This window comes from Tiliqua scincoides, chromosome 9, assembly GCF_035046505.1.
Source record: "Tiliqua scincoides isolate rTilSci1 chromosome 9, rTilSci1.hap2, whole genome shotgun sequence".
Taxonomy (NCBI): Eukaryota; Metazoa; Chordata; class Lepidosauria; order Squamata; family Scincidae; genus Tiliqua; species Tiliqua scincoides.
In genome coordinates, this window is record NC_089829.1 from 5,396,335 (window position 1) to 5,410,486 (window position 14,152).

The following is a 14,152-nucleotide window of genomic DNA, read 5'->3' on the forward strand; positions in this document are numbered from 1 at the left end:
CAATCCTATACACACTTACCCAGGAATAAACCCATTGACTATCATTGTTAAAAGCATATACTGTACATAGTGGCCTGTTCAAAGTACAGATCTGTAACATTTCCCCAAATGCAGTTACGTACTATGGCAACATCAAGTCTAATATATTAAAAATAAAATACACATTGAAATGAATCGGGACCCACCTGAAATTGGCTCACGATCCACCTAGTGGGTCCTGACCCACAGATTGAGAAATACTGGCCTACCTTAAATCTCCCCCCACTTTCATTGGCTGAAGTTCTAGTATTCTGGTTCTAGTATCATGAGAGAGGAGGGGGAAAAACCTCTCTCCCTCTCCCCACATTACCCTCTGCTTTGTGGTGGATGTGAGGGTGGAAGCTCAATTTAAAACTTGAAAGGACCAGTAAGACCCAGGGACACCATGCTGATCCCTTTGCTGACTTCTCTGCAGCCACCAACACCTCACTGTGAGGGGACACCCCTGCACAGACCAAGAAGGCTTGTAGTTCTGTTCCTGGTAGCCCTGGCACAGCCATTGGCTCTCGTGCTGCCAGGTTCTTAGAGATCTCCCACTGTGTTTTCATTGTGAAGGTGGAGCTCAGTGGCCCAGGAGCAGTTCTCTCAAGGCCCTTGTCCGGAGTTTGAAACTAGAAGGTTGGCAGGGTCAGGAGCAGAGTCTTTGGAAATATTTGTGGGAATACAATTCTTTTTGTGGGAGGGTAGAATTAACTTGCTGTACAATCTCCAGCTTGCATTGAAAGCCATTTGCCTTTTATTAATGCCTTTTATTTCCAAAATTTGTGAAGAGCCCCCTCCTTCTATAAATGATGATACTGAAACTAGTGATAGTCTGGAATACACTGTGCATGTTTTCACTGGGGAGGACATCCCGGTGGGCTGTGGCAGTGATGTTCTATTGTACCAGTTCACAGTCTTGGGCCTCCTTGCACAGAAAAATGCTTTGCCAGCCTGATGAGCAGCGTCCGTCCGGGGGCATGTTCTCATCCTGCGGGCTTTGAATGCACTTTATCAGAATGGGTTTGGGGGAGCCAAGCGCCCTCAGTCTGAATCTGCCAAGCAAGGGCACGAACACATCCCCCTCTGCATGTCTGTCTCTTTCTGCTCAGAGTGTTCTTGCAGAGACCACACAGAGCCCCTGTTCTGCCAGACCTCTTTCTGGGCAGGGAGCCATTGTACAGAAAGGTGTTGGGATAAAGGAATGGATTTAGCAGCTTGTTTTTCTCACTATAAAGCGAACAGTGAGAATAAAGGAGCTGGGATTGAAGAAAAGATTACACAGAGCAGCCTGTATTTTGTAGCTCCATGAACATTGGTTCCTATTCATTCAGTTTCATAACATTCATTCATTCAGTTCCTTTACATAACGGAAGTGTGTTTCATCTTCCTTGCCTTGCTATGAACTCCATAGAGAGAGAACACAAAAGTGTGGCATATCCCAGTTGCAGATGTTACTGTTTTGAAATCAATCCTATGCAGGCAGTGAGTATCTGGGTATGTTGGAACACACACAAACGTGTGCGCCTGCCTGTTGAGCATAAATTTTTCTATTATTGACATACCTTACAATAGAAGAACTAGTTCAGACAAATTCAATCAGTTTGGCTTTCAGAGTGTGAGATACTCTGTGAATACGTGGGGGGGGGGAGTCTTTGAATCAGTTTAGAAAAAGAGAAGGGTTAGCACCTGATGTGGCCCCCATGCTGGACCTAAGCCAGTCTGGCTCTGGTCAGTGCCTATATGAGCACCCTTGTATATGCCTTCTTGAGTTACACACTGGAGGAAAGGTACTGATTGAGTTATAAGTATAATAGATTATAGCTTCGTCATGGCCTGCTCTCCTGAGCTGCAACGATATCTTCATGTGCGTAGTGTTTTATGTAGGTATGTTGGAGTATTAAAACTGCTTCATGTTTTTTGTCTTACAACCCAGACAGTGACCCTATACAGTTGGTCAGTGATGTCCTTGTTATCACCCTCCTGTTGCAGGTGGCAGGATGACTTGCCCCAGGACACCTACAAACAGAGCCAAGACTCGTAGCTATAAAGGACACTGCCTTATGCTGAGTCAGATGTTGGTCTGTCTAGCTCAGTATGGCTGGTGCTGACTGGCAGCAGCTCTCCGGGGTTTCAGGCTGGTCCTTCCTCCGTGCTCCCTGGTGAAGTCAGAGATGGAACCTGGAACCATTTGTATACGAAACAGGCGCTCTTCCATTGAGCCACGGACCTTTCCCTGAGGTTCAAACCAGGTTTGAACCTGATTTGTATCCCAGTTTGTAAACTAGGCCATCTCCCAAACCAGGCTTTGTGCATGAGCTACTCAGTATTGGAATGGCTTCCTTGCGGCCTGAGAGGCTCTGCTGGCTGAAATGTTGACATTGTTGATTTGGGATTCAAACGTGTAAAGTGGCAGCCTGTATCAGGGCGGTTGGTGTTGTCCTTAGGGGCTGAAAGTGCACCCCTCATTAGAACCTTTTTCAACCCCAGAAAAAAAACACCCCAGTGTCTCATGTGGTGTGATGTAGTAGCGGAAAATTGAATGAGGACTGGCTGAGCTCTGTGATCGCATCCCTGCTCAGTCATGGAGCTCACTGGGTGGCCTTGAGACAGCTTTCTCCAGCCTAATCAACCCCCTACGGTTGTTATGGTGTACAAGGGGGGGTATCATGTATACTGGCATGGTCTCTTTTTAAAGGAGGGCAGAAGTAAATAGAATCGTAAGTTTGCTTTATGTAAAGAAAATCTGGAACATTATTTCAAATCCACAAGGAGGAAAGGGCAGCTAGGAGAAAAACCCTTCGATCCCTAAGTGCCCACCTCAAAATGTTGGACTTCCAAGGCAAGGTGATGCTGGAGACTCTGCCAGGTGCACCTCTTATGAATGTCAGTGACTGTGAATCCCAGGTGGGAAAAGCACAGGCAGGCTGAAAGAGTTGCCCTTGCAAGCAAGAGCCAACAGTCAGGAGGTGGCACCCTTCCCATGCAGCTAGATGGCAGTCGATTGCAGGAGAAGGTCTTTTGGCTGAAATATAAAAGGCATTGGGGGGGGGGGAAGGAAAGCTGATTTGTTCTAAAGCCACAACTTGTTTCTTGCTTTCTTGACACAGAAATGCCAAGCTGTGCAGGCACATTTTGTCTTCACTGCTCTCTCCCCCCCAATAAGAAAAAATTCCAATTTGGTATTTGTAAGGTGTGGTCCGTGTGTGTTTAAGAAAACAGAGCCCTTGTTTCCATTCCCTTCTTAATGCATGGAAAATGGCCTCTGGTCCCATGGTGTGATCCAGGCTATATTCTGTGGTGAATGTAGTGTCAAAGGCTACTCGGAGATGCCTTCCCCCAGTTGTACTGCCACAGCACTTGCTGCTAATATCCATACAGGAGATTAGGGCATTCAAATGTCAAGCAGTTTTGATCCATGCCAGCTCACTGATGGTTTTTTTTTATCTCTGCAGGAGGTTGAACAGCACACAGGGCGAAATCCGGGTTGGGCCCAGCCATCAGGTAAGATTTGGAGAAAGAGCTGCAGCTCAGTACTTTTGCATCCATTTGACCCGCCTCTTCAGTCCCTGAAGAGCTCTAGCTAGGTTTGGGAAAGACACCTGATTGAAGCCCTGGAAGACCAACGCCAGCCTGTGTTTGTACTGAGCTGGTTGTTTGACTTGGTGGAAAATTGCTTCCTGTGCACCTGGGCTGTAGGTTGGTGGATACAGTACCAAAGAAATTGACCTGTGGACCAGGAAACTTCTCTGCCATGAATGGCCTTGGGCAAACCCCAGTCTCTCAGCCCCCTGTTTGTAATGGGGGTGAGTGGGTAATACTAACTGGCCCACCTTGTAGAGGGATGGTGAGGACTGCTGAGATCATTAATGTGTAGCTGGGAGGGGTTAATAACTTTTGTAAACTCACTTGCCAGGCTGTCATAAAAGGTCACTCCTGTTTCCCCAATGCTGCATTTTTACTTTCACGAATGAACACCGACTGCTTTTCTGTGTCTCATACTTTTACTGTTATTTCTTGAGTTTTTAAATTAAAGCTATACCCTGTTGTGTGGGTGTGAATTCAGGAAATATGTGCAAGGATCCTATTTTGGTCCCTACAAGCCCCTGTACAGTGTCTGTGTGCAGCTCCTAACTGGTACCAGTGGCGGCAATAGTCAACTTGTTGCTCAGCAGCAGCAAAGTTGCAATGCATGCCGTGCTCCCCATTCAGTGCATAAAAGGCTTCTGAACCTGTGACTTGTAATTACTGGTGTTCTGTTTTAAAAAACCTGCCTTTTAGATGTGCTTTGCGTTGTGACTCGATGAAGTAATTGTGGGTTTGAAAAGCTCTTGATTCGTCTTGCACCCCATCACTGCTGCTGATTAAGGCTTCTAATTGAATCTTCCAGCGTCAGGCAATGTTCCTTCATGTCGTGGCACATTCTCACGCTCTGGACTGTTGTTGGGGTCAGCTCAGGGTCTTGCATTTCCTTGGAGCCAAGGTGCAGTCACTGCAGTGATGTGGGGATGCAGAATCAAGGAGGAGAAGCAAGGGTGAAAGGATCCTCTATAGCAAAGTCCATTTTTGCTCTAGTTATTTGCATGGGTGAAGTGGCTAACTTGTGTTCACCTTCTGTAAAACGAGTACAAGCCTTTTCACCAACCTTACAGAGATGTCCAGAAAGCTGGCTTTAATCCAGCCGCTGTCATAAACCAGTGTAAGTCATTCATGGCACATCAACAGCCCAAAAGAAAAGAGCAGAAATCAACAGCAAAGTTTTAAAAAGTTTGCTTGGTTGCCTAGCAGAAGACTTGACTCACCATGGATGAGTCATGGAAGTGGCTTTTAGAGAAGCTGATTCTCTTGCCTTTGAAGAGCTTGGAAGGTCTCAGCCCTACAGGCCAAAGTCGCTGCTTTGTTCATTAGCAAACATGATTTTGCTTCTGCCACTTTTTAATTGTCTTTTTTCCTTCCAGGCAAAGCTTCCAGAGCTTCAGCCTTTCCCTTCTGGAGACGGCGACACTGTGACACAGCATGAGGAACTCGTGTGGATGCCCGGGGTCAACGATTGTGACCTGCTCATGTATCTGAGGGCAGCACGGTAATGTGGGGCTTTTTTCCATCCTACCTGTGGTGGGGTGAGGCTCCATCAGGTTTAAGAGATGAAGAGTCAAAGGTTTTGCACAGTTTCATTCTGGGTTTTATGTTTGGCGGAAATAGTCCCAATTGGGTGATGCTGCAAAAAGCTTGTAATTGTATCTTCCAGCATAGTGCAGTGACCTGTATGGCTACAGGCGTGTGAAAAGTGAGCTCTGTTTGCTGATTGTTTTATTTGATGTTGTTCGAAACGCGCACATTATAGCTACATTATAGTGTATTTTTCTGACTTTTAAAGGAGCATGGCAGCTTTTGCAGGGATGTGCGATGGAGGATCCACAGAAGATGGGTGTGTTGCAGCCTCCCGGGATGACACTACACTTAATGCCCTCAATACAGTAAGCCTTCGATTTTTACTCTTATAACCTTTGGCTTATCAGGAATAGCTTGCTGGGTTTTATCACCTCACCCTGTCCACTTTGGGTTACTCTGTGGATCTTTAGACATGGGAGCTACTTGGGCCAACCCATTGCTGTGGTTGTTTCAAGTTCATTCTGCCTTCTGGATTTGGAAAGGGAATGGAGCTGAAGAAGAAATGTGGAGGTGAAGAGAGTGCGTGCCCTTCCTCTTCTGTTCCTTTCTTTCCAATTTTTTTAAAAAACTGAATGAAGAAGAACCATAGAAGTGGCAGCTGGTGCTCCGACAGATTGGGGGGGGGGATTTTGGCCCATGGACTCAGGAGCTCTCTGGCCTACATTATTAAGAATATTTATATATTGCTTTTCAACAGAGTAGTTCACAAAGTAGTTTACATAGAAATAAATCAGTAAATGATTCCTTGTCTCCAAAGGGCTCACCCTCTTTTTTAAAAAAGGGGGCACTTTGTAAGGTGCCCCTTTTCCTAGTTAGCAGGGACATTACTCATCTGAACGCATAAAAGGAAGTTTCCAGGTTGCTTTTCCAATCTTTAACACGTAAATCTGCCTGATGAGTTGCTCATTGGCCCACTGTTCACAGTATTATGCAGCACCTCTCCAACCTCAAGCAAAAGTCTCTTCCCAGCCCTGGTGACTGGGATCTGTGATTTCTACCACAGGGAAAGGTGGAATTTTGAACCCGAGTCCACAGATTGAAGCTTAAAAGCTGAATGTGCATCTCAGTGATTTTCCTCTTCTGTTTCCTTCCTGCTCCTGTGCAGCTGGTTGCCAGCTGACTGCTGCTCTTGGGCACTCCCTGGTGCTTGAGCAGAGGAAGTCGGATCAGGAGAAGGAACTCACAGGTGTAGGAGCCCAGCTTGCTCAGAGAGAGAGAGAGAGAGAGGATGGATTTTGATAACCTGGCAGAAACTTTGTAGCCATTTGTTTTTGCTTTTGAAAAATGTTAGTGATGACACCAGCTTTTACTTTCCTAACTTGGAGGCCGTGTCTTTTACTCATTTCTTGTGTATCTTTCACTCACACCTGTCCATGTGAATTTTAGGTAACTGCTAGAGACGTAGCAGGATTCAGTGCCTCAGGTCAGAGGTGAACATTCATCTCCTGCTTTGGTCAAGAACGTGTTGCTTGTGTAATCTTGTGGCTATTTGTGGAAGCAGAAATCTGCAGTCAGTGTAGCCATCATACTAAGGATTCAAAAAGGAGGAGGAAGTGGGAAGAAAAGGAGAACAGGCGTCTAGAGTATCCAATGCTCTAGCCCAGGGGTGTCCAAACTTTTTGGCAGGAGGGCCACATCATCTCTCTGAGACTGTGTCGAGGGCCGGGAAAAAATTAATTTACATTTCAAATTTGAATAAATTTACATAAATGTATATATTAGAGATGGCATTTATATGAATGAATGAAGGTCTTGTTAGATAAAGGCCTTGCACAAAGCAAGGCCAGCCTTTCCTTTGTTGCTGCTGCTGCATCACAGACGTTAAACAGCAAGCAGTGGAGGGAGCCCTTGTCCCACAGCTCAGGCCAGAGGTCAAACGGTTGAAAGGTCTCAGACCACTGAGGTCTCAGCAGCTGTCACGCTGAGAGCGGTTGCATCAGGCCAGCACAGGCTCCAGCAAGTCTCTGGAGGGCCAGAGGCTCATTGAGACTGGGGGCTCCCTGAGGGCCGGATTGGGAGTCGTTGAGGGCCGCAAGTGGCCCCAGGGCCGGGGTTTGGGCACCCCTGCTCTAGCACACCACTCTCCTTTCCTCTGTGCTCGTGTTTCATTCTGGTGTGGTCTGCTGTCATTGTCACCTCCTCTACCTCCCCCCTTTCCTGCTTGTAAGACAAGAATCAACTCTTCGACCACCTATAGTGAACCCTTGATTTAAAAGACTTCAGAAATAATAAACAAGTCATAGGTTTTGTGCTGCAATGTGTGCATTGTCATAAATGCAGTCAGATTTAACAGACTTCAGTTCCCTCCCAATAGCCTGGTAAATTGTGGGTTTGCTGTACTAACAAGTGTCTTCTGTTGTACTTAGGGGTAGGTGGCACGGTGTGTGTGTGTGTGTGTATTTAGAAGTGATAATACAGAGCCCGAAAGATTAATGGTAAAAAATTGATATGCTCTGTGATTTCTTATTATGGAAATGCAATAAACTTCAGAGCAGCACTTCACATAAATCAGTCTTGACAAGCTTCTTTGCTAGTGTTTTATTTATGTAATAACAGGGTTCTGTAACCCTCAGTATGATTTATTGTTAATTATGCCCGATAGAAATGAAGAGCAGGGGGAAGTTTTTGCTGTGCTGTGTTATATTATCTAGTCAAACGACTCCTGCCAGTGATTATTTGCTTAATAGGATGGGTAAATTTTTCAGGGTTTTTCTTGTGGCTCGGCTGTTGCTGTTAGATGTTGTGTGTTCCTCTCCCCTCCCCCGCCTCATTTTTTTCCCCTCAGCAAATCAACGGGAATGCAGAATGTTGATGTTGGAAATTATGGGTGCCTTCTGCATGTGATGCTTTGCTATATGAGGTAGAAGGCAGCTATTGTGGCTAGAGAGCAAGGGTGCTGTCCAGTATCTCAAGCTTGAACCAGGGGCTAGTGACCCAGAGCTGAGACGTCACAAACTGTCTGGGACTATGTGTGCTTCCGCTCTAGGGAGTGTGCGCAACATTAGCCCCTATCACTGACGGGGAGTCTGAAGCCTCTAGTTGGGCTTGTTCCGCTGTCAGCGCTAAGATCCTGGCCTTCTGTGCTTGCTTTCTGCATTGTAAGCTTCCCTGGGATCTTGGGTTGGAGAACACATCTTCTAGGTTTGTTAGGAACAGATGTCCAGCGTTTCAGCCTGTCTCTAACAAAATGAAAGTCCTACCTCCACTTTCTTGGTGGTGGAAATCTTTGCTGAGGTTTCAAGGTCTCTATCCCTGTTTGTTCTGCAGTTAAGGTAAGGACAGCTGCAAGCTGCCCAGATTCCTTCCCCAGCTGGTGCTCCTGCCCTGTCTTCTTTAGACAGAAAGAATTAAGATTCCCCTCAAAGACCGTCAAAGACAAAATTAACACGGAGCCTGTCTTTATTAGCTCGCAGATCAGCAGGCATAAAAGAACAGATTAACGAGAACACCGGAAAACATGCAGGCATCTTAGTAAGAGCAGAAATTTGGGGAAGGGGGAAAATTATCCTTCTGCGCTCAGAGGGCTCATCTTAAATGCATGTGGATCCATTTCTCCGTACAATAGTCTAAAGCATGAAAGACCGCCTTTCCTTCCCATCATAATAGGATGAACGCCTTTCTTCCTTAATATCTGGGAGCTCTGTAAATCACTTCTGCAATTAAGATTCTCAAGCGGCAAGCTCACAGGTCTTTTTTTAACAGCCATGTCTCTATGTAATGTTACTTTGTAATTTTAATTTTTTATGTCTGCTTTGGATATCCTAGTCACTGAACCACCACCACCACCCCCAAATAATCTTTGAACCATTGTAGAGGGGAGCACAAAGTCATAAAGGAAATGCATTTGTTTTGGACACAGTTATTAAGTCACTCAAAGTGAGGCAAATGAACATATGTGAGGAGAGCGGGATCCTTCAGGTGAGCAAATTCAGCTTGTCTTGAGTGCAGATTTTTTTTCTTTTGTGTACATAGACTTGATGGTGGTGCCTTACGTAGCTATACACACAAAGCCCAAGCATTGGTTGTCCGCTTTCTACCCAAGTGCCTGGACTTCAGCCTGACAAAGTTTTGTGCAGCTGGAGAAGCACTATTCTAGGTTCCTAGCCACTTCAGGTTGTTGTCTGCTTTGCTCATCTAGTTGTTAAGCACTGTTTGGCAGCAGCTTTCCAAGATTTTCCAGCCCAACCTGGGATTGAACCCAGGACCGTCTTCCTACCAAGCAGGGGCTCGACCTCTGAGCTTCTGGTTTCTCCCCAGCTTCTGACTTCCTTTGGTGGGGAGATTTAGCAGCAGGCCACCCCAAATTAAAAATCTGAATTTTGGACAAAAGGGAAATCACTGCAAAGAGCAGCTGTTCACTCTCCCCAAACACAGAGCTTCTTAATGCTGTTGCACTAATACTTTTGAACAAACCCACAAAAATGCCAGAGAAAAAATTTTAAAACCTTTTGTCTTGGAAATCTTTCTTGCTGCCTGGTAGATCACTGGTGTCCCAGATCTGCCAGTTATACATGCCGGGGCAGGACTCGGCATTGCAAATAAGACTTTCTGCTACACAGAGCCAGTGGAGAACCGGGCTGGATTTTTAGACAAGAACTGGCTAGGTTGGCTTCTTACTTGTAACTGGTAAGAAAAATCCTCTACAGCCTCTTGCAATTTAAAAGGCCTATTCAGGACTTGTCAGTTTTATAAAGGAAAAAAAATCTTTTAAAAAAACCCAAAAAGCTCTGCTGAAATTTTTCTCGTCTTGTAAATGGTCTAGTGGTCTTGGAAAAAAAATATATAGTTGCCTTAGATGGAGTTGACCATTGATCCTTCTAGCTCAGTACTGCATATTCTTACTGGCTATGACTTACGAGGGTGTCGGGTGGGAAGTTTTCTCTATCCTGCCTGGAAATGCTGTCAGGAGTTGAACCCCGAGTCTTCTGCATGTTAAGTGCTCAGCCCATGAGCCACAGCCCTCCTCTAATTGAGAGAACCCCTCTTTCCTAGTACTCCAGAAAGGGCTGTGCGCCAGGTGCCGTTGTTTTGGACTGTAATGAAGTAACTAGGGACAGGGACTGTCATGCCTGCGGACTGCTCTTCCCTCCCCCCCGACCTTGAAGTCAGCTGACCAAGTTCTTAAGCGGTTTCCAGAAAGCACACTTCAACTTTTCCATCCTGACAGGCCTTGGAGGAGCCAATGCAGCTGTTGATGCTTTCCTCTCCTCTGGGTGGTTGTAATTGGTTGGATCATGCACTGGTTATGCTGTGGGAGGGTGACCTCTAGATGGGGAAAGGGTGATTATGGAGGATTGAATTTATCAGGGATGGGAATAGCCAGCAGGGCTTGACTCAGAAGTAGTCCCATTGCAGCTGGTCATTCATTGAGGCTTCCTCCCCCCTCCAGTCATGCTGTGTAAAGCATGATTGCTATGAACCCCCTCTCCCCCTTTCCTGACTCCTCCAGCCAATCATATGGCAAGATCCCTCTTGGCTATTCCTCCTGCCCTCTCTCAGCCAATGAAAATATCAGAGTGCCCATCCTTTGTCCATTCCTTCTTTCCTTCCTTCCTTCCTTCCTATCACAGACGGGGAAAAGAGCTTTCTTTCGCCTCCCTCCCTCTCCCTGGGCTTCTGCAGCCAATGTAAGGCAAGAACGCCCTTGGGCTCCTCCTTCTGCCTTCCCTCAGCCAATGAAAATATCAGAAAATATTGCCCATCCGTTGTCCAGTGATCATTGGTTCCTTCCTTCCTATCAGATGGGAAAGAAAACCCAGTCCTGCCTTCCCCCGTTCATTGCAAGAGGAAAGCATTAACCCTTCCCTGACCTGTGACTGGAACCTCCCTGCTGCTCGCCCAGTTGGAATGCTGGCCCCACAAAGTTTTTCACATGGCAAAAATAGTAAGCAAGCACACCCAGACACAGGCAGAGTCGAGTCAGCGTGCGTGGGGATAAGTGCCGAGTCAGGGCCCCCCCCCGACTTGAGTCTTTTCAGTGTCTTCCACATGCATGACTCGCAAGTCACTGAGTCACCCAAAATCATGCATTTTCATCACTCGAATTGGAGTCACTGACTCGAGTTCCCAACCCTGGAATTTAGCTTACCTGTACCTGGCAGATGCTGAGCAGGTGTAGGTCTCTTTGGGGAACCTCCCTTGGAGCCCCTTGTACACTTCCCCAAGCTTCAACGTGGAAGAAAGATTTAATATGATTCTTTTCTGCCTATCTTGCATATAAATGGACCAAAGCAGTGTTTCTCAACTAGTGGTACTTGAGGTGGTGTCTAGTGGTACATGCAGGACCCCCAGACCCCTGCTGCCTAGCAGTGAGACTAGCAGTGCAATGCAACAAGCAGCAGTAGGAGGCTCAGCTCAGCTGTCTGAGCACCAGCATGTGCTTTTCGCATGCCCGAAAAAGCCCTCTTATCCACCCTGAACCTTTTCCCGCTGTTTGTCGCATTTGGCTTCCCAGTTTGGAAGTAACTGGTGATATCATCGTTGCCAGTTACTTCCGGTGGTACTTCCAGTAGGTAGACAATGCAGAGTAGTATGATGGGACAAATGTTGAGAAACGCCGGACTAAAGCATTGATAAAAGATTGTACATGGGGCAAACAACCAGTTAAATGTGCAGGAGTTTAATTGAGGCTTGTCAGTTTCTCCAAAAGGGATTCCACTACTGTCGTCTTCCCTTTTACTAACAAGATGGGGCTATTCAGCATTTCCTTGCCACCCACGGCTTGCCGAGTCTCCTGTTGTCTTGAGTGACACGCAACAAGGCAAAGATACTCAGTTATAAGTGAATTGTCACCCAGAGAAGTTAGTCTTTTTTAAAAACTTGCCCTCAGATTTCATGTTCTTGTTCATTAACTTACAGACAACACTGAAAGCAAGAGAGATCTGTTTAAATGCATATTAGCATACTGTATAATTGTGACTTTTTGTTTCTCTTGGGCCCTTGTCTTCACTTAAGGCTCATGATTCATGCGTGGAAGTATTGATGCTTCAAGGCACAACTGCCTGACCAGCCATGCGATCAGTATTCTCATAACATTCTCATAACTTGTAGAGCAGAGAATCTGTTTTCTGTCCTTCTAGAGGCTTTCAGTCTGACAGGCAGCTTTCATCCTCATTCTAGCTCTTTAGTGACAGCCTTTGTCCCATAGTAGAAGTCAGCATTAGCCCAATGAAGGCATAATGCTTAATCATGATTCATGCTAACCATGAATGATTTGTTGCCTTAACTGTGGTCAGAGCATGAAATCATGGTTTAGTTAGCTAGACCCTGACCCCTGAGGGAGTATTATAGGAGAAACCAGCAAATCCTGCCTCTCACCTTGCAAGCAGAGAGATGGGGGAAGTGGTGAAACTGCATTTACCAGGGTTCAGTCAGTGCAGATGTAATCATGGTGTAGATATGCTGCAACTATGGTTAAGAAGTCTATATAGAAGACTGCCTCCTGCCAAGCTAGGCAAACTTCAGAGGTGGTTATTCTCCAGATATTGTTCTGCAGACGAAAAGTGGTCAACTCCATCCTAAGATTGACACTGTCTAGCTCAAAGCCTTCGCAGTTACAGAGCACAGCACAACGTACCAGTGTCTTTGTGTCCATATAAGCCACAAAGCAAGTGCAGCACTAAAGTATGGGATCCTTGTTTCCCAGAAGAGGAAGCGTATTTGCTTGGGCCAGCAGAGGGAGCTGGGGAGGGGACACAATTGGCCTGAAAACCATGAGTTCATTGCCCTATTCTAAACCAACACACTAACCGTGAACCTGCAGCCCTCGAGACATGGTTCATAGGCTCCCTCATATGCAAACTGCTGAATTAATTTTTCCTTGCGAGAGAAGAGACCGAGTTATTTAGAACAGGCTGCTTTTCAGCCATAATGGTCCTCCAGAGAGCACTGTACATTATGGCCAGAATACCGCCCAGCCCTCCTTGAAGGATGCGTGTCACCTTCCGTGTTGGCTTTTTATGGAAAGGTTTGAAGTTGGCCTTGGTGGCCTTTTTGCTCCTATTAGAGCAGCAATCCATTTCCTCCCTCCAAAGAGAATGACGTCCTGCAATCTAGCTGCGTCCTTAATGGACTCCAATTATTTAATATCTGAGCAGGAATCCAACCTTCCACGCCGGTGATGGCTTTCAGGCAGGGCTCATAATGACTGTAATTGCCGCAGAGTGCTTTGTGAAGGCAGGAGCTGCCAGATGCAGCGCTGTTCTGATGTAGGAAAGGTCACAGGGAAAGGGACGTTTAAATTAAGTTATAAATTACAACTGAAGAACAATATTTTGATGTGCGAGACCCGGGGATGTCAGAGAGGCGAGATGTAATTCATGGATTCATTACCGAACAGAGGTGCCTGACAGCTGAGCCGTGCCAAGAAGAGAATTTATTTCCAGTATCACGCCACCAGAAAATGGCAGCTCTGTTGCGAAGTGGGTGTTGAAATGCAAAAAACAACAATACCGCCTCTCCCGCCCACCCCCCAACCAGGCACAAATGTGTTGGGGCTTATGCTAATAAGCCCTGCCTGAGATCCAGAGCTGTTTCGTGTCTGTTGTGATATAAACGAGGAACGTGGGCAGGGCTGAATCTGGAATTTTTTCCTTAGCTCTTGCCAAGGGAAGGGAGGGAATTAGTATTCTATGCTTGAGAAGCAGCAGGTCAAGGCTCCATTGCTTCTCTCTCTCTGTGAGAGAAGATGTGCTAATGACTGAGCAGTCCTTCAGTGAAAATTATATAAAACGGCAATATATATATATATGTATATGTATAGTGCCGTTTTATATAATTTTTTTAAAAATGCCTGCCCTATATATACATATATATGTACATATATACATATGGCATACATATATACATTTTTTAAAAAATGCCTGCCCTATACATACACACACACTCACACGCACACATGTGCATGCTGCTGCCAGAGATGTGAGACGCCGCTGCTGTGTGTGTGTGTGTGTGTGTGTGTATG

The 14,152-nt window shown here is 46.0% G+C and overlaps 1 protein-coding gene across 1 annotated transcript in view; it reads left to right on the plus strand.

The window, feature by feature from the left end:
- Nucleotides 1–14,152, plus strand: part of RERE (arginine-glutamic acid dipeptide repeats) — a 284,124-nt gene that overhangs the window by 161,428 nt on the left and 108,544 nt on the right. Inside the window, exons 7-9 of the mRNA XM_066637389.1 lie at nucleotides 3,474–3,522; nucleotides 4,977–5,101; nucleotides 5,396–5,495. Of these exons, the coding sequence (XP_066493486.1) occupies nucleotides 3,474–3,522; nucleotides 4,977–5,101; nucleotides 5,396–5,495 (274 nt within the window). The remainder of the gene's footprint in view (nucleotides 1–3,473; nucleotides 3,523–4,976; nucleotides 5,102–5,395; nucleotides 5,496–14,152) is intronic.